Below are 20298 nucleotides of genomic sequence, written 5' to 3'. Positions count from 1 at the left end.
TGTTTCCGCCGAGTTGCTTAGATGCATACATACGACGGGTATATCACAGAATGTACTTGCAAAAGTACGCCTTCTCACGCACTTTTTGATTTGAATTAATCAGCACGCACATTCTAAAGCTTCCCAATTCTCGAGGTAGATCCTAACAATACAATGTACTTAAGATTAGATAAACAAACTTTAATATGAAGACGCCAGAGTCTCAAAGTCAAAGACGAACAAATAATAATAAAGAGAGACTACGACAAATATTATAGATTGCACTAAGAAAAGAAAATCGTCAAATGAATAGATTTTGATAACAACAATACTACTAAACGTCGTACTACTTGAGTATCAAAACAATTTGATTTAACACAAAAACACACGTGTTAAATAAGTTTATTACTTATATAATCAGCTGCGATCCAAACTCCTTATGTAATCAGCTACGTTCGAAAATCAAATATCAAACAAACTACGACCGCAAATTATCAAAACTACCAAGTCACTATCCAAAGGTCGTCCATAAATTTCCCAAAAATCAATTTAACGCATTCAACACCTATTTTCATTTACTAATCGATTGATGACAATACAAACTACTAAAATTTACGGTGTCTATAGTGCTGGGCTTTATCAATTAGCAGCGCACTATCGACCACTTAGCTGGGTACATTCGCCAATCCCGCCAATATTTTACAATCGTATTAAAAGTAAAAGCATCTCATCGATTACCATACAACATTCAACACCCCCCATCAAGCCGGCTACTTCGATGAATATTCGTTCCAATGCGAATATCACTTTCTTTGGCAGGCGATAAGAAACGAGCTTACACACACACACACACACACACGCGTATGCATAGGTGCGCACTCGCACACCTTCAGACAAATTCAATAAACAGACGCAAACACACACTCACACACACACACACAAAGCTAAATAAACGCAGTAGCTGCGCTGGCGGTGACAGCGACGGCGACGCGACGGCACCAGATCCTCTCAGCAGCAACAACAACAACGATGACGACGACTACTGCGGACGGTTTTGATTGGTCGACGACGTCGGCTACACAAAAACCGAACTATCAGCACGAAGCGCAGCAGCGCGTACACAGCAAAAAAAACAAATGCGAACATGCGTACATTGAATTTTAAATTGATATAAATTATTTTGATTGGGTAGAAAATTATGTAATATGAAATGATAACAGCAATTAAATAAAAAAAACAACTAATGTAATTACGAAAAGAAAAAAACAATAAAAATATAACTTGTTTGTTGGTTAATTACATACCAAAAAAGGTTTTTTTTTTGTAAAAAAAAAATTATTAGTCAAAGCATTTCGAAAATATATGAAATAAGCTGCATACAATACTGTCATGTAAAAAATATATAAAATATGAAAATTTGAAAATATTTTTAATGACAGCTAATAACGAACACCTCGTAATATTAAAAGACAATACAAATAAATACTTCAAAAAAATGTTAAATTATGAAACATTAAAAATCATTCAAAAATTGCAATTAAAAATTGAAAAATGTATATGTATATACATATATTTACGAAAATGAATTTATGTAACGAGAAAGTCAATGAAAATGTAACATATTGGTTGGTATACTAATAATAAAGAATTTCGTTTTAAATAAATAATTGCAAAAACATTTTTAAAAACTAAATTCGTATAGTGTATTTTAAAATATTTTACTATTATTTTACTATTTACTATTTTACTATTTATTTACTATAAAACTCCTAATTATTTTTAAAATAAATAATGTGTATTTATTGGTTTACCAAATAATAAATCATTTTGTTTATGTGAAATATAAATAAATTAACTCCATACAATATTTTCATAACATTTTAAAGTAAAGAAAAACTTGTATACAATTTTGTTTTTCAATAAGTATAAAACAATTTCACAAATTATTTATGAGTAATCACTACAAGCCTCCATACCTATGAGAAGAAACTACATAATTTCTTGCGGTGCATCGCGCAGCCCGTTTACGACCATAACAAAGTAGATATGCCCGGCACCAAATATTTTCTTATTTAAGACTAAAAAAATGAGTGGAGCAAATCACTTCATACTTGGTTCTTAGAGCGAACACATCGAGAAGCTAAACAAACAAATCCAACATTGCCAAAAAGCAAAATAAATCTAAAGCAAAGGAAAGACCATAAGGAAATCAAGTTCGCAAGTGAATTCAATTTCAAAGACAACTACAAGCAAAGAAGTGTTAAGGACTACATACACAAGTAGTATCGGCAAACAATTTCAAGAGCTATAACATAAAAGCAAAAAAATGCCAGAGATTCGCATTTAAGTTTGAAAGTGTGAAATTTGTGTGATAAACTTAAAGATTAGGCGCAGTGCCAAGTGCACGTAGTGGAAGTACCCATTCATATAAATAGTTTTTGATTGAAGTCCAAAACAATGTCAAGTGTTGTGTGCTGTGAGGGCAGCGGCCGGCGAGTGAGCGTTTTGTTATTGATGTTGCTGCTGGGGCTGCAGCTAATGTTGTCCTGCAACGCGGGTCGCATCCATCGCTCGGCCTTCATGGACGGCGATGTGCGGTCCGAGGTGGTCGATCCCAATAATCGCACCATCTGGGGCATGTTCAATCTGACCGAAGAGCAGGTCAATCGTATACGCAATGGCACCAATCCCAGTGGCAAAGACGAGACAACTCAAGCGACCAGAAATCGATTACTGGATCACATAGCTCTGCAGCGGTAAGTACCAGATCTCACTTAAATCAATGTCAAAGCGATAGAAACAAGTTGATTGTCGAAAACAAACAACAGAACAGCTGTCAATCAATCAATAGTTTTTGACATTCATCAACTATTTTTGTCGCCTCAACTCATATCTAGATGTGGCTAAAAATAAACTTCTATATAAAAGAAACCCAGCCCAAAACAAAATGATTTTGAGCAGTGACCTAGCACTTTTGTGGCTTAACATAGCAACACAATAGAAAAAAAGAAATAATTAAAAACGAATGAAGAAAGATATGCAAATTGGCACATTATAAAAATAAACAAAACTTTTTGAAAATTTCAAGTTGAAAATCTGAGCGAGTGCACGATGCAAATGAAAATACTTAGAAAAATCAATTCGAAAATGAAGTATAAACAATAACTAGCTAAATGAGAAATTGCCTTGTGTCCAAAAAGAATTCAAGGCTAAATCCATGTGCATTTCTTAAATGTGGCCAACACCCCCAGAGAGACCCACATACTCGTATAAGTAGTAAATAAATACGTACGTATATATATTTATTATATTTCACTAGCTGATCGCTTGCGCTTCGATTCGTAAATCATTTAACACGATTCGCCAACAAATATGCCAAATGGGCCATACAAAGCAATAAAAACCATAAACAAAACAACATGTGGTAATTGAGCAACCAGAAACAATAAAGATATCCACGTGTCGACCGTATATCGTACAATCGCCCCATCCCCCGCGCATTATCTGCTAATCTGAACTGATCAGATCAGAGCACGTGTATGGTGACGACAAAGACGCTGCCACAATGCTGCTGAGGGCGCTGTCGAGGAGTCGAGTATCTGCAACTGCAGCTCTATCTGTACATAGTACCTATCAGATACTACTTCCAACTGGCGAACACTGCTGCACAAAAGCAAACACACACACACATGCAGACACAAACTGACAGACAAACACTGCGAGACAGTGAGACTGACTGGCTGCAATTGCTGCAACGAATTCCGTCGCCGGCCTCTGCGTATTTGTGTACGTCGACGTCGTCCAATGTGGCCGCCAGTCTGGCAAATGTCTGGGAACAGTCTGGGCCATGTCTAGCTGGCTCCGTTAATGAACTTTTTGTAGGTCGTTGCTATGCGAGACATGCATATATGTAGTATGTATATACCATGCCTAGACAACACACCAACCAACCAACCAACCAAGCACTTACATATACATGCATAAATAATATTATGTATGTTCTTGTTGCCTCAACAACAACAAGAACAACAAGAAGACGTAGCAAAGTAATAATCAAAGGCATTTGATTAATGCTCAGCACTCAGCTGATAGTCGGCTTTTTGATATCTAAATGGTTTCATCTTTTTTGTTTGATTGCTTTCGCTGCTTTGGCTGCTTTGGCTGCGCAGAATTCATAATGATGACGTATGAGTAATATCGCGACATGGACGACACATGGTCATAAAGCGCTAAGCTCTACGCTCTGCGACTGCAAGCATGTTTGCCCAGACTCAATCTAGACTCCCCCGTCGTCGTCCCTCTTCGAGTCGAGTCGCGCCCCCTTTCGCAGCAGTCAATGCAAACAGTTGTAGGCGTATATATGCCTATGGCTGGCAGAGTTGGACTAACTGAGTGACTGACAAACTGACTGACGAAGTGGACCGGACAACTCGACTACCGACAACCGACAACCGGCTACTGTTCATCGACGCATGATAATGAAGTGCAGCCGGCGAGACACTGTCTAGCCGCGCATTGTGTATGCGCACACAGAGACAGCGACAGCCATAGGCTGTGAGCCAGACACTGGCACTGAGAGATGTTGTAGACAAGACGAGAGGCATGCTGTGGCCAAAGGCTGCAGACTGCTGTTGCACAAAACAAAACAAGAGGCAAGCAGACTGCAGACAGACAGCTTGTTGCTGGGAGGCGACATTTCGAATGAAAACAAAAAAACAAAATAGAAGAGATTCACCCGAAGGTGGCATGCAACAGCTTAAGTAATAGTTAAGTGGCAAGATTGCAACGTCTGCCAAATGGAGGCCAGAGATTCACCTGCTCAACTGCTGGCCAACTGGCCCAAGCACACTGCGCATGCTCAGCACTGTTCATTGTCGCAGTGGTTGCAATCGCAGTTGCAGTTGTAGTTGCAGTTGCAATTGCATTTGCGGGCTGCGTGAGTCACGCCATGCCTCAGCAGCAGTAGCAGTAGCAGAAGCAGTTCCTGGCCAGCGGCTGCTGCTCTTGCTCTTGCTGCTTGCTGCATGTTAGCCTAGCCAATAAAAAGCCACAACCTCGTACAGCAGGCGTCTAGACAGGCCCCAGACAGACAGCAACAGCTATAGCAGCCGCAAGTTAACAATAACAACCACAACAACAGCCACAACAACAACAACGAGTTTTCAAGTTCATGCCACAGCAGTTGGCAGACAGTCAACGAAACTCCTCAACGGGCCATTTTGTCTGGCTATTTGCACAAGAGGGGAACGATTGAGCGGCAAGAGAAAGAGAAGAGAGTGCAGGCATTCCTTGGTCGGTCGATCGTTCGTTGAATATAAACATAAATACATAACTAACTATTCATATAATAAGCCAAAGGCATTTCTCTCGTCTCTCATCTCATCTCCGTCTCCCATCGAATTGACTTGTCTTGGCCTAAGCCAACTTGACGCGACTCAACTCGATGCGACTTGGCTTGACTTCGACTGTGGCTAGGCTTTGGCCTGGCTTGGTTCACTTTCAGCGCTTGTGCCAATAATTATTTTTTTGGCTAGACAAACTGCGCCGCAGGTCAAATCGCAATCGATTCAGACAGCTCAGCAATAATGAACATTAAGCCAGGCTTAAATATTTTGTTGGCTAACAATTAATCAGCATTTTATTTTTACTCCAGTCTCCTTCATATTATTATTTATTATGATCAAGAGTAGTTGTTGTCTTTCTGCTGCTGTTGCTGCTGCTGCTTTTGCTGCTTGGCATTCGCAACATTTTATGAGCAACTTTTGCAAAAAAAAAGCGCGTCTCAATTACCGATCCAGACATCAGACTTCACACACCAGCACATACAATTGTCCAATTGTGCATATGTGTGCGTGTGCGTGTGTGTGTGCCAGATTAGATCATAGCTACGTAAGTAAGTAGAATATACATATGATATGTTGTATATCTGTCTACATACAACTATCACATTGTTGTCGTTCGCTCAGACGAAATATTTCTCTACCGTCTCGATGGCTTTTTAAGTGACACGGGACTGTGATCTTCTTATCCGCCTCTGTCACTTATTAGATGCGTCGTATCTCTATCTAAGCACACTCTACGACGACAGACTACGCACAACAAATGACATTTTCAGCAAGTCATAGTTGCCAGTTAATTGAATCTATATTTCTAGTTTGGGCAATGAGGCAATGAACTATATCTATCAAAACAAACTTTTTCTATTGCAGTATTTACTCTACCATAAATGAAAATGTCAATTTCATTTCAATTAAACTGAGTTTGGTTTGTTGCAAATTTACATAAAATATGGAAAATTGAATTAAAATTTTCTGGTAGGCTTTTGACATTGTGCGGAAGCACTAAACAGCCGCTCATCAGTTTCTATTGCCTGAGAGATGTCAGAACCCAATTTCCACACAAAAATAAACGAAAAACTAAGAATTAGCTTATAAAGAACTAGACATTTGTCTGTCTGTCCGTCTCGTAGTCTGCTTGTCTACTTGTCTTGTTGTCTGCCTGTCAGTTTGCCAGCTTGTCAGTTTAGTCTGTCTAAATTGAATCAATGCGCTATAAAGCCCAGCTAAATGGCACGTTATCATTTGTGGTCAGCTCTTGTTGGTGTTGTTATTGTTGTTGTGCACCAGTTACGACAAACGCTTAAATGTCAATTAAGTGAGGCTTTACATAAACACTTGAACCAAATTAGACAAACTAACTAGTCATAGATGCGAGCACTTTAACTAAACTAGATTCCTGTGCTCTTCTCTTCTATTCAATTGCAGGATGAATGAGATACGCTCACGCATACGCATTGCTGTGTCCAATGATAATCAGAATACCCAGCATGAACAGGACAAGCCACTGCACGAAATGGCCGGCTATCCCATTTGCAATGGGGAAACAACTACATCCGAGCAATGGAATCAAACAAACAATTTGTCGCTGGAGTTTGCCAGCAGTGTGTTCCAGCAGAATCGTGGTTCTCAAATGACTGTGGACAGTGCCATCTTGAGGCTGTACAAAACGAATCCCAAAGCCCAATCCGCGACACCAGCACATGAGGCAACCTCAACATCGACGTCAGCAACAGAGCCACTGTGTCCAGAGCCCATGCTTGAATCGCAGATACGTGTCACCGTCTCCATTGTGCATCAGCAGAAGAAGAAACGCAAGACAGGTGCGTACTTAGGACATAGTAATTTGTTATGCAATAACCAAAAACAATATCAACAACTCTTTCTCGTACAAAAACAGAACGCAAGAAGCGCACTTGCAACACCATGATGCTGAGCACCACCAAAACTGGCTGGGTGGACATCGATGTGAAGTGTGCCCTCAATTATTGGGCCCAACAGCAGCAGACACAATCGCCAATTGTTGTCGGAGTGCTGCTGATCGAAGTGCACGACGATGAGGAGAATCAATTGATGCCGGGGCTTTACTTTCAGCCACCGTCCTGCGAGAAGGCAGGTAAGCGTGTTGTTTGCCAAACTTAACTAACTGCCAGACATGAGTGAGAAAAAGAGTTCAAAGTGTTAAGGTTAAGCAAAATATTGAGGGCTGCACTTTCTATTCAAAATGAATTTGATTTCTATCCTTAGGCCAGGCCCCCGTCATATTGCACACAATCGTATTTATTTACATTCCCATAAAAGGTCAATAATTTGCCAGAGTTTGCCATATTTTTTTCTTTTGGGGGCCGGACACTTGCCAGACAACGCCATAACAATGTGTTATGGCTCACAGAATACTCACAAATATGTACGTGTGCATATTTGTATTTAAGTTTGTAAAATCGAAAGCGAAAACCCGTCTGAAAGTTCGTCGTACATTTTTTCGACGAGCTCAGCAAATGTTTGGCGCGTCTGGCGTGACTCCAAGTAAAAGAAAGAAAAAAAAATTGCGACTGCATAAAATCCTACTCGTAAAATGCTAAGTGAAGCATTGAATTCAATTAAAATGCAAGCACGTTTTCAAAAATTTGCTGGCGTCTGCTATTCAAGAATTTCGGTGTCGATTGGCACTTACGAAATGCGAACATTTCTTCCGTTCGATATTTACACAATGATTTACAAATTTCGCAAAGCGATCCCCAAATCCGCTTAGCGGAAGTAACAAATTCGACAATTAATTCAATAGTATTCAATAGTATTCATGTCACAACAGAATTGTTGGTAAGATATACATCACTCCACTCTAGCTAACGCCTTGTTTGCTACTAATAATGCTAATTGCTCATACGCACTGTTGTGCGTAAATTGTTTTTGTTGCTGCTATTGTTGTTGTTGCTGCTGCTGCTGACGATGCTATTCGCAGCATCCGCTTGAATGATTATTCCTGTTGTTATTTCCATTTTGTTGTTTTTGTTGAGCATACGCGAAATCCTCCTTTATTTTGCATGTTGTCACCTGACGGCTTTTGATATGTTTCGTTGTTCTGTTCGATATTGCATGCAACTTTTATTTAAACACAATTGTTTTAATGTACTCTGTTCAATATGCATTACAGATATTGCAGTCCCATGGCCCGTCTACAGATCAGCGTCGACTTTGCGTAGTGTGGAAAATAGCCCGGTGCCCAAGTAAGTTTCACTCAAATAAATATTGTGTGGCTATAACAAATTCCTGCTATTTAAATTAATTAAAATCAAAAACCATATCATTTATGCATTTCATTGACTTAAAAGAAAAGTTCTTATTTAGTACTTATTTAGTTAAAATATTTTTAACTGAATTAATAAAATGTAATGAACAATACGCATTTTACTCCAGCCACTCGAAAGTATGCAACACTTTTTTACAAAAGAAATTTCAATTACACAAAATGTGTTGCATAATTTTGTGCGCTCGTATTAATGGTTTGTGTCTCGCTAAGCAATGAAATTAAATACTGCACGTTCTCAATTTGGTTAATAACTGAATTGTAATTTAACAAATTTTTTTTAAATTTATTTACAGATTCCCAAGGCTAGACGTGATCTACATTGGCAACGGTGCGCTGTCGCCCAAGAACTTCGACAGTACCAACGACGTTGAAAACTTCAATCTCCAAAAGTATATTTATGGCCCGAACCGAAGCAGGGAGTCCTTGAATACCGAACCAACCACTTTAAATTCACCCACAATCGACAACATGCTTGAGAACAGCGAAAGTACCAGTCAAGCCAAGGAGCATATTCATCAGCATCGCCGTCGTCATCAGCACAGCCAACAGCAGCAGCCGCATCAAATGACCGACTGTTTTGACTCCTCCGATTCGAAGGACTCGTCGCAGCAATCGGAGACACAACACCAGCTGCGAACGCACCATAACCAATATCATCATAATCATCACCACCATCAGCACCACAATCATCACAAACATCGTCATAGCGCACAGAGCGAGGAGTAAAACACACACACACATACGAGCACACACACACAATCTTCCCATTTGCATTGCACATGTAATTCAGCGATTCATGTCCTAAACACAAAACACACAAATGCTGGTCTTAGTTTATTGTTTTTGTATCATTAGGGCCAGTTGACTTAAATAGCTTTTAGTTCATGTCATTCATTTTTTTTTTTAATTTTTGTAATAACCTAATCGTAATTTATAATTTTAGATTTTTGATTTCTAAGTTGAGCATTTTTGACAAATTACTCGAAATTTGTATTTTATTTGAGAGTATGTATTTTGTAAACATACATATGTATTACATATACATGTACACATATATTATTATTTTTAAATCTCTCTTATATTAGGAGTCTGTGATTTAGATGTGGTTGAATTTGCGAATTTTTTTGCTTAAATTATGATAGAATTGTTGGAACCTCAAAACTAATTTCAATACGAATATATATAACTACTTGCGAGTATATATTAAAATATAAATAAAAATAAATAATAATTTTAACAATATGTAATACTATACTATAAACATTAATCTAATTATGTATAACATTATTGAAAAGCAAATTGTCTTTGCTTGCAAATCAAAATAAAAACAAAAAGTATCTACCGCACAAATCCAGAATACATATGTATTTGGGGCAAGGCAAGGGCATATTTGCATATTGTGTAGTCTATAAACCCCACACACACACACACTTGCATGCACACTGAATTTATACACACTTGTATAGTTTTGTTATTAAGTCAATAGGCTAAAAAGTGCCTTCCTTTTATAAAACAGCAAAATCGACACAAGCCGATAATTATATGTTGTTATTACAAGCCGTTTTTCAATCTCATGCTACTCGGTTAATGAACTGAGTGAGAAATTTGTGTGCATACCTTTTTTGTAGTACATAAAACCTGCTAAAAACAAAACAACAAGAAAAACAAAAACTCATGTTCATTTTTTACTTAATTAAATTTAACTTCATTTGTAATCTAACTGTCTGTAAGCGAAAATGAGTATGCATTAGTTTTAAAAATGTCAATAACGATAACGATTACAAATATATATATTACCTGCCTGCAATAAAATCATCAAGTGACAAGAGCCAATATCAAGTATACGTCAAGTGGTTCTTATTCTAAAACACTATACACATACTGTTCTATCATTTTCCAATATTTATACAAGCAAATAATTGTCTTGGCAACACTTTAGTTAAGTGCTTTGATAAGAAGCTATGAAATCAAATCATTGCGATAATCTCTACTCTTCACAGGAAAGCAAGCGAGGCGCACGGGCCAATTGATAAAATAAAAATGTATATAAATATGTACGTAAATAAATTATCAAGCCGGTTATCAAACTGTCACCAGATTAGCACATTCAATCACTTACTCATATGACGCTTAATCGCTCGCTCCCTTCGTTATTCAACCTTGTACGAAGCTGCTCTAATTTACATTTCTCAAGAGAATTCATTCTGCTGTGGCGCAGAACTCGAGAGGTAGCATTATCATGCAATTTCGGTGGGTAATACAACTCGTTGGTGAAGTTATCTTTAGTAAATATCGACACAACACATTCTGAAGCTGATAAAACTGAAAAATTGTCAACATAATATACAAACGCTTCGGCAGAAGTAAGTAAACAACTAGTACATAAACGGGATTCTGCTATCAACCATTTCTATTACCAATCGCCAGTTCTATTCTGTTTTGTACTGTGTGTAGCGTTTTTATTACCAATAATGAAGTAAGCAATGCGTTCGACTTGCTGATACCCATTACAGTTTGTGTCCCTTGTGGAACAAATAATAAATAAATAAATATGCCTTACGATTATTATTATCTTGAGTATTTATAATAAAATTTAAAAACGAGTAAAATCGTCAAAGTTATCAACTTTTCGCCTTCGCAACAATGTAATCTCTCATTTCCTCTGCCAATAGCGTTCATAATTTCAAGTGCTGAGTGGTTATACCCACCTTTGAGCCTTCGCAGGGTATGTTGAATAACAAACAATAAACGAGGTATATTAAACGGCTTTACGCAGCGTTCGGCTTAGTCTTGCCGTGACTTTCAATCAGTTATAATGGCAACGGAGCCGCGCAGCTAGCAGAGTCAATGTTCCACTGACTGACTTAAAAACCTTAAACTCATTTGTACAACTTTTATGTATAATATATACAAATCATACTCACGCACACACATTTGAAGGTTTCAAGTTTGAAAACGTGTTTGTTTCGACTAAAATATCAGCTGAAGCGAGTGAAAATAAAAATAAATAAAAACAATACAAAAGGTGAATTAACTGTAATTTATTTACAGGCGTGAAACAACGCCAGTTAAACAAATAAAATACGTTACGTTATTTGCTAGCTACTGTTTTTTAAAGTAGAGTGTAATTGAATGAGTGAAATATTATTTACAAATAGTCATGTCAATTACAAAGTGTATATTGAATGAGTGAAATAATATTCAAAAAAGTCCCATAAAATTAATAATTTGTTATGCAAAGTTTATGAATGACTTAATACTTATAAATTTGCACATACATTTGTAATTTTTCAAGCGGAGTGTGTGAGTGATTTAATACTGATAAATATGCATTTCAATTACAACAGGAATGTACATAAGCAATTACGGTAATAGCTTTGAAATCCGCTTGCTAAGATGATTCATCGCGTAGCTTAAGTCGACATTCTAACGCGTTTGATAAGAGCTCTGATATTAGCTTATATTATCTGATTATATACAACTGGCCTAATCAAATCAATGGAATACACCGATGAATTATGTTACTTACGTCAGTATTCGGTCAATTTACGATGCTCGCAGTGGGTTTCCATTCTGATTTACGATAAGGGAAATATGTGCTCGCTTTTATGGGGGCCTTCACCTTGCTTTTATGATCAAAACACCTAACCTAAGTAGTCAATGTAACTGATGGCGTTATCTTGCCTGGGAATCGACGATTATTCCCAGAAGTGTGCACTTGACCAATCTCTCTGACTGTAGAATCCACGTGCTGTGGCCACAGCTTATCTGGGAACCAAAACCGCAAACTTATCTATAATAATGGGTGGGAAATTTCATTCCTCACGCTCGAAGAGCAAATGGCAATAGCAGTTAAAGCCTAGTTAAGATTAGAGAACTATTATATTCGCATGTTATCAATAGTAAACCAGAAAGTTTATATAATTTTAGATGGCCAATAAAACTGCACCGGGTACCATTAACAATTCCTATGAATTGGATCATGTATGTATTATCCCTGCAATTGTTTAGACGTTAAAACGTGACGCAAATTAACTTGCATTATTTATATTTACCTTTTTTTATAGTCGGATCCAGAGACTGCCAAAGAATATAATAAGGTAAGGCCACAATAAAGATGTCTTGCCACCGTATTTGTGCTTAACATTGAGTTCTCCTTCAGACTGACTTTCAACTTGAAACCCTGCATGAGCATGATCCTTTAGAAAATGGAGAGATTATTGCAAAGAAATCGAAGGAGCCGCTTCCCAAATGGATTAAAATTTGCATCCATTTGGTAACACAAGGCCTGATTATTGCTTACTTTGTTTATGCAACCTATCACTATCACGATTTGAGTACGTATCTGAGACAGTTGCTACCAAAGATTATTGCATATTAAAGCACCAATTTACATTCTTTAATAGACACATATGATTGCACATGGGATGGCACATTGCCGCTATGTGGCATACGTTTCTGCACCGGCTACGGCATGCTTCTATTGCTGCTAGGATTCATCTACTTCGGCCTGTTCTACTATCAGATATTCAAGCCAAAACTTGGACGTATGCTGCACAGAAACTATCTGCATCCGGCGTCAATTAAATGGCACAAATTCAGCAGAACGCGGTATGTTGAACATAAGTAACTAAGAGTTTTAAGAGTTTTTCATTGCTTGTTTTTCGCTTTTTACACAGCGTGGTGTCTGCGGTAATGATAGTCATACTGTTCGTCCTGCTGGCCATCTATCTGTACTTCGAGACCAGGAATGAGCCAAGGAAACTGGTGTCCTTGGTGGCGCCTTGCTTCTTCATACTCTGCGGCTGGATCTTCTCCACGAAACGCAGCGAAATCAAATGGCGCATTGTGATCACTGGCATCACGTGCCAATTTCTGCTCGGCGTCTTTTGCATACGCTGGGATGTGGGTCGAAGTATCTTCGAGTGTCTGGGCAACAAGGTGGCCACATTTTTGGATTATGGCGTCGACGGTGCACGCTTTGTGTTTGGCGATCTCCTGATCGATAACAATGTCTTTGCCTTTGCCATATTGCCGGTGATATTCTTCTTCAGCTTCTTCATCAATGTGCTCTACTATCTGGGCACCATGCAATGGGTGGTCATCAAGCTGGGCTGGATCCTGCAGGCGATACTGGGCACAACCGTCTGTGAAAGCGTCACGGCTGCGGCCAACATCTTTCTCGGCATGTCCGAGAGTCCAATGCTCATTCGGCCCTACATCAATAAGCTAACCAAGAGTGAAATACACAGCATCATGGTGTCGGGCTTTGCCACCGTATCTGGCACAGTGTTGGCTGCGTATTTGTCCTTTGGCGCATCGCCTGCGCATTTGATTACATCCTCTGTGATGGCGGCACCTGCCACACTGGCCATCTCCAAGTTGTACATGCCCGAGACGGAAGTGAGTCAGACCTCAAGTGATACGATACAGCTGGAAAAATCGTAAGTTAGATGAGCAATTCGATTTGTGATTTATACTTAGGTGATTGATTATATTTCATATTGTTCGCAGTGAGGATTCGTCGCTGCTGGATGCCGCTTCGAGTGGCGCCTCCAATGCTGTGCCCATTGTGCTGGGCATTATTGCCAACATTGTGGCATTTGTGGCATTCATTGCATTCCTCAATGGCGTTGTCAGCTGGTTTGGCTTCCTCGTCGGCCATGAGGAGATCGACTTTGAGTGGATATTCTCCAAGATCTTTATACCGCTTGCCTGGTCCATGGGTGTGCCATGGGAGGACTGCGATATCATAGCTAAAGTGATTGCCACCAAGACGATCATCAATGAGTTTGTGGCCTACGAACGTCTGGGCCAGTACATTGAAAACGGTGATATTACCGTAAGTATTTTTATAGTGCCTTCAAATCATCTGAATCTTTAAAAAACACAAATAATTTGATTTACAGGCTCGCAGTGCTGGCATTGCCACATTCGCCATCTGTGGCTTCGCCAATCCCAGTTCCCTGGGCATTCTCATCGGATCGCTAAGTGCCATGGCCCCAAAACGTCGGAGCACAATCACCTCGGTGGCAGTCAGAGCCTTCGTTGTGGGCAGTATCGTTTGCTTCATCTCGGCTAGTTTTGCAGGTGTGTACGATCAATTTGTAATATTTCCCTTTATTGGTTACTAATTCACTTCTTCCTTGTTTCAGGCATTTTGATACAGGAGGAGGAAGAAAGTTATAATTATAGGCAAATATTTGAGAAATTGGGGCGCAGAAATCAAACCATTTAAAGGGGCACAATGTTACAAAATATATATTTATTTCACCAGAATGAAAACCCACTTGCAGTTTTTTTTTCCCAAGTCTAGTAGTCATTCGAAATAAATTTCATGAATTTCATTGACTTTTCTGACAACATTCCATTTGGATTTTACACACCATAGTATACTAACATACAATACACAATACACATAAATATTCCATTTAGTTTTAACTATGGCTGAGTCTCCGAACCCAGAGGAAGAAGATCCCAAAGCCGCAAAAAGGAAGAAAATCATTAAACTCGTGCTGCATGTTCTTTTCCACATCTTTTTTCTTGCCTTCTTTATATGGGCAACAGTTATATACGTTCTCCATGGTAAGCTTCCTTAACTTTTCGAAAGCATCCAATTGCTAAAATCATTCCGTAGATCCAAACGCAAAAAAGTGCATTAGACCTGAGCCAGAGGAAGTAGAGAATACAACAACTCAAGTCGCAATCACTGAAGGGGAAGAGGGAGTCCCAGCAACTACTCTTCCAGCCGCTGAAGAAACTACAACAGAAGCGCCGAAACAAGACGATTGGCAGGCACACATTCTGTGCGAGTTTAATTGGTGCACTGGCTACGGGTTCCTTCTCCTCATGCTACTTGTGTTTTATGCCTTTTGGATATATTATTGGGTTTTCAAGCCGTACATTGGACAGAAGCTGTACGACGATAAAATTGAGCCCGGCATTGACAAATGGATTGAGTTCAGTCGGAAACGGTGAGTAAAGATTAGAAGCGCATCATCTATATCTATATCGGAAATATCCGCAGCCTTGTCTCAATCGTAATGCTCATAGTACTCCTTGCTCTTGTTGGCATATATCTGGGATTTGAGTGTCGAGACGATGGAAGGAAGGCTATCGGCTTACTTGGCCCAGTTGTCTTCATATTATTGGGCGTTTTAGTTTCGAAGAGTCGTCGCGACATTCCCTGGCGTGTTGTTGTCCATGGCATACTTGGACAATTAATTCTGGGCATCCTGTGCATCCGTCTCCAAGTGGGTCGCGACATCTTCATTTGTGCCGGGAAAAAGGTCACACGATTTCTGTCATTCACCGAACATGGCTCACGATTCGTTTACGGTGACCGCATCTGTGATGAATTTGTCTTCGCCTTTGCCATTCTGGCGGTCATATTCTTCTTCAGCGTAGTCACATCAGTTCTGTACTATCTCGGCGCTATGCAGTTTATACTGGGTGCGTTTGGGTTTTTCCTGCAAGCCACGGTTGGAACTACAGTCTGTGAGAGTGTCAATGCCGTGGGCAATGTGTTTCTTGGCATGTCGGAGAGTCCATTGATGATCCGGCCTTATATCAAGAAGTTGACAAAAAGCGAATTGCACTGCATTTGCACATCGGGATATGCTACGGTTGCTGGAACTGTCCTGGGTGCTTATATATCATTTGGCGCCTCGGCTGCGTTTCTAATCACAGCCAGTGTTATGGCTGCACCTGGTGCCTTGGCATTCGCCAAACTTTTCTATCCCGAAACCGAAGAGTCGCAGACAAAGTCCGACAATATAGAGCTGGAAAAATCGTAAGATTAACCCTTCTATTCGTGTGCATTCAATTTCATTCAGTATCATGCTATCCCACAGAGAAGATAGGTCGATTTTGGATGCAGCCGCCAGTGGGGCCGCAAATGGTGTCATAATTGTATTGGGTATTGTATCCAATATAATTGCTTTTCTGGCCATTGTGTACTTTTTCAATGCTGTCACCGAATGGATGTTTGAATTGGTTGGCCACGATGACATCACATTCTTATATCTGCTCACCAAATTATTCATACCACTTGTATTCATAATGGGTGTCCCGACGCATGATTGCGAGAATGTTGCCTTGGTGGTCGCTGAGAAAACCATAATCAATGAGTTTGTGGGTTACAAAACTCTAGGCGAAATGATCAGAGAGGAGAAAATTGATGTAAGTAACAATATATGGAATAAATTGTGACGACTTGGGCTAAAATTAAATCCTTTTGTAGCAACGCAGCGCAGGCATTGCTACCTTTGCCCTATGCGGTTTTGCCAATCCTGGATCTCTGGGCATTTTGATAGCTGCCTTGAGCGCTATGGCTCCAGATCGTCGCCACGACATCACAATGGTTGCTCTTCGTGCATTTTTAACTGGCAGCATTGTCAGCTTCACCTCTGCCTCTATTGCTGGTAATACAAAATATATATATACAAAACAATCTGACTATTTATTATTGTTAACAACCTTTTACAACCTTGCAGGTATCTTAATTCAAGATCACGAATTGGACAAATTGAGTAAATCGTTATTGGATTACATCGACGACGGGGATGGCAGTGTACGCACATATAATTTGTTCAATATTTAAAAAGAAATAAAATATATCTTAAACTATGTCAGCGAAAATTGGTTCATATTCTTAATAATTTGTCCCAGCTGCTGCAAATCTGATGCATCGAATTCATTTGCATAGTCTAACAATTCATTTGTATTTCGCTCAATTTGACGTATTAAGTCCTTACGCTGGTTTGAACGTTTGCGCTTTTGGCCTCCAAAGTTGCAACGATGTTTTTCAGTGCGCTTATAATCCCATTCGTAAAGATTGTTTTCGGGTACTGACGCGACCTGATCACTAAACTGGGCTAACTGCAATGCACTCAATATGGGCAACAGATCTGCGGAAATTGTACGCATGCTAGCCAAAGACTTGAACTCTTTGTCATCACTACACTGACCGGCGTAAAGCAATTTCTGCAAATGCCAGCTATTGTTGGCATTATCCTGCGAAGGCATTGCATCCTGCAGTAAACGTTTCCGAGTAAGTTGGTTGGATTGGAAGGCCAGCTTGAAGTAGACTTTACGAAGCAATTGACACTTGCCCCTATTGATTATATTCTTTACGCTGTCCGGTAGTAGGTGCAACCAGTTATTCGAATCTGTCGCCAATAGTTCCATAAGGGCCAACTGTCAGCGTAGAAGGTTAATGGAGATGTTTTGTTGACAATGCAAAATTTGTGGCCTACCATTTCATAATATTGTTCAATGTCGCTAAACGGCAACATCAGTAAACGCTGCAGACGCATCATCCACATGCGCTGATCCGGTTCAGCTCTTGGCGACACACAATGTAGATAATTATAGTTTCTCAGATTAAACAGTGGCGCTTCCTTCCGTTCTAGCATATGAAAATATTTGAGCATGCGTTGCACATGCCATTGGCTTGTATTCTGAGAGAACATGGCATATGAATTATTACATTCCCTGTAATATTCTGCAGCCTGAGCAATATCAGCAGATTTCCAATTTTTACTCGTCTCTTCCAGGCTGTAAAACAGAACTTTGGTTTATAACACTCTTATCTATAAGTATAAAACTTACTGAAAGAATAGCATGAGCACATCGGCACAAACTTGTTGCTTCATCAGATCCTCTTGAAAAATTCCAGCCGAGAAGAATTTAAATAGCGCCACAGAGTGCGAGATATGCAACAAACTACCAAATGTTTGCAACATTCGATCGTAATGTGCAGCATTCACAAAATTCCGCGAATCTATGCAAGAAGAAAAGCATTTATTAATATGAGCAGGGATCATTTTAGCTTTAACTTTACCTTTCAGCAAATACTCGAATAGGTTCTGCACTACTTTAATTGTAAGTGGCGTAATTTCCGCATCATCAAGGACGACCGTTGTTGTATAATTCAAGCACAACTTAGTGTAATTATTAGTCTTGTTTTCCTGATCTGCCAGGCATTGCAAAAGATACTACAATGTTAAAATATTAGTTATAGAATGAATTTCCGCTTCATACTATGTAAGAACTGACATTCTGAAAGTCCTCAAGCTTATATATTAGCCCATAAACTGTCATTATATATGGCAACAATAGTAATTGTTTTGGCATTTCCTTATGTAGATCACAAGATGATAGACTAAACGAATTAAAGGCTTTTAACAAGTGTACAACTTTGGATAACTATTATAGCTTACAATTCTCCTCCAATCAACAACAGAGTTATAGAATCCAAGACGGTCTTATCCAGATGCTTAACACCACAATCCAATAGGTTGTGCAGCATTATCATATAAACCTGTATAACTTTGAGATACTCTACCGATCCATCCTACGAATATAAAAGAATAAAGCAATAAAAATCTAATATTAAATTACTATAACATGTTAGAAACCTCTTTCGCCAATTCCTGAATATTCAAAGCTGTGTCACAAATATGCAAAAGTGTTTCCCGCAACCATTCCGGCGTCGATTGGCTGAAGTCAGCATAATTGGAATAGTGTTTGCAAATGTTTATCATTGTTTTGCTCGTATTAACAAATGCGTTCCAATGTGACATGTTAGCGTAAAGAAAGTCCGTGATCGCGATCAATTGTTGCAGCACTGCTCAAGCGGAAAAGTTTAAAGAGTTTATTAGCTAATCTATGATTCTGATCTAATAACTTACTCGGTGTAATGCGAGCATGTATTGTGTTTGCATTTTTGGTGATTTCTTTAAGTAGAGCTAAAACCGTCACATGCAGTTTGATCGCTAGTGTCTCATGCTCCTTTAGCGCCTGCATATCCTTTTCAATACTGTAAGTACAACCAAATAAATACAGAAATCCTCACCAGCTCACTATCGTTCTTCCTCACCTTTGTTGCAAGCAAGTGTTGACAATAGAAAGCAGAAAATAGGCTGTTGCATGTCCTAAACGCTCGCTAATCTTTGCCAGCTTGCCTTTGGCCCACCCAGCAAAGTCCAGTGCATCAGTCAGAAGTTTGTAAAAATTGTCACATCCTGTTTTATTCTCAGAAGTCACTTCATCTTTCTGTAAAATTATTGCGAGCATTTAAACTGCGTTGCGCATTTTACTATTCTTGTTACTTACCAACTTTGTGAACCATACATACAAGCATTTAAAAGCTGCAATGCAGCAAACTTTTTTACGAAAATAGGCTTTCAGTAGTTTAGTTAGCCAAAGACTTAATAGTTCAACATGCTTGGCGCTTAAATTATCCAAGCTGCGTTTGCAAATTTCTAACGCAGTTTGTTGTGAAACACGATCGACCACATCTTCGCAGGGTAAAGATTGTAGTTCGCTTAACGTTGTGATGGCTTGCATTTCTTTTGGAACGCATTCCATGCTAAATATATCTTCCATATTGTTAAATTTGCGCCTTGATGGTTTAATAATAATAATTAAAGCAATTCTAATTTTGTTTACAATACCGCGCCACTTTAATCACAACTAACGAATCGATTATAAATCGAAAACTTATCATTCACAAAACACGTAGTCACACAGTTACCACCTTACCGCCACTGTATTTACAATTTAGTGAGACCAAAATGTTTCGAAGAACATTTGAAAGAGAAGTTGTTGCGGATGGCCTTTCATTCACTACAAGAATTAACAAAATTTTTCATTTTTCACGTATATTTG

At 39.0% G+C, this 20298-nt stretch overlaps 4 protein-coding genes across 6 annotated transcripts; 3 read left to right on the top strand and 1 right to left on the bottom strand.

Moving 5' to 3' along the window:
* Positions 1 to 2091: 2091 nt before the first annotated feature.
* LOC132791334 (protein anachronism) lies at positions 2092 to 10471 on the top strand. Of its 3 annotated transcripts, none has more exons than XM_060800202.1 (5): positions 2092 to 2735; positions 6744 to 7138; positions 7216 to 7431; positions 8470 to 8542; positions 8919 to 10470. In XM_060800202.1, exons 1-5 carry the CDS (start codon positions 2437 to 2439, stop codon positions 9349 to 9351), a joined length of 1416 nt encoding a protein of 471 aa, XP_060656185.1. In that variant the 5' UTR covers positions 2092 to 2436; the 3' UTR covers positions 9352 to 10470. The 3 variants fall into 3 exon arrangements, with proteins under 3 accessions (XP_060656185.1, XP_060656187.1, XP_060656186.1); XM_060800204.1 differs by having other exon boundaries at positions 7216 to 7427; positions 8919 to 9072; XM_060800203.1 differs by lacking the exon at positions 2092 to 2735 and adding an exon at positions 2918 to 3267 and having other exon boundaries at positions 8919 to 10471.
* A 943-nt stretch (positions 10472 to 11414) lies between these two features.
* Positions 11415 to 14926, top strand: LOC132793591 (solute carrier family 28 member 3). Its single transcript, XM_060803590.1, has 9 exons — positions 11415 to 11650; positions 12556 to 12609; positions 12693 to 12725; positions 12788 to 12962; positions 13032 to 13236; positions 13305 to 14069; positions 14140 to 14467; positions 14535 to 14715; positions 14781 to 14926. The coding sequence occupies exons 2-9, from the start codon at positions 12556 to 12558 to the stop codon at positions 14861 to 14863; spliced, it is 1824 nt and encodes a 607-aa protein (XP_060659573.1). The 5' UTR covers positions 11415 to 11650; the 3' UTR covers positions 14864 to 14926.
* Positions 14927 to 14987: 61 nt separating this feature from the next.
* On the top strand, positions 14988 to 17265 carry LOC132793590 (solute carrier family 28 member 3). Its single transcript, XM_060803588.1, has 6 exons — positions 14988 to 15210; positions 15263 to 15599; positions 15653 to 16417; positions 16479 to 16806; positions 16868 to 17048; positions 17121 to 17265. Exons 1-6 carry the CDS (start codon positions 15069 to 15071, stop codon positions 17225 to 17227), a joined length of 1860 nt encoding a protein of 619 aa, XP_060659571.1. The 5' UTR covers positions 14988 to 15068; the 3' UTR covers positions 17228 to 17265.
* Positions 17066 to 20113, bottom strand: LOC132793589 (uncharacterized). The gene is made up of 10 exons (XM_060803587.1): positions 19744 to 20113; positions 19508 to 19683; positions 19320 to 19447; positions 19047 to 19255; positions 18849 to 18982; positions 18685 to 18790; positions 18470 to 18623; positions 18238 to 18409; positions 17883 to 18183; positions 17066 to 17823 (listed from the first exon to the last, which is right to left on the bottom strand). The coding sequence occupies exons 1-10, from the start codon at positions 20014 to 20016 to the stop codon at positions 17251 to 17253; spliced, it is 2226 nt and encodes a 741-aa protein (XP_060659570.1). The 5' UTR covers positions 20017 to 20113; the 3' UTR covers positions 17066 to 17250.
* Positions 20114 to 20298: the final 185 nt, after the last annotated feature.

The sequence above is a fragment of the Drosophila nasuta genome, chromosome 3 (assembly GCF_023558535.2).
Source record: "Drosophila nasuta strain 15112-1781.00 chromosome 3, ASM2355853v1, whole genome shotgun sequence".
In the NCBI taxonomy this organism is placed as follows: Eukaryota; Metazoa; Arthropoda; class Insecta; order Diptera; family Drosophilidae; genus Drosophila; species Drosophila nasuta.
Note: the sequence above shows the minus strand (reverse complement) of the source record. Positions and strands in the feature narration are given on the sequence as shown.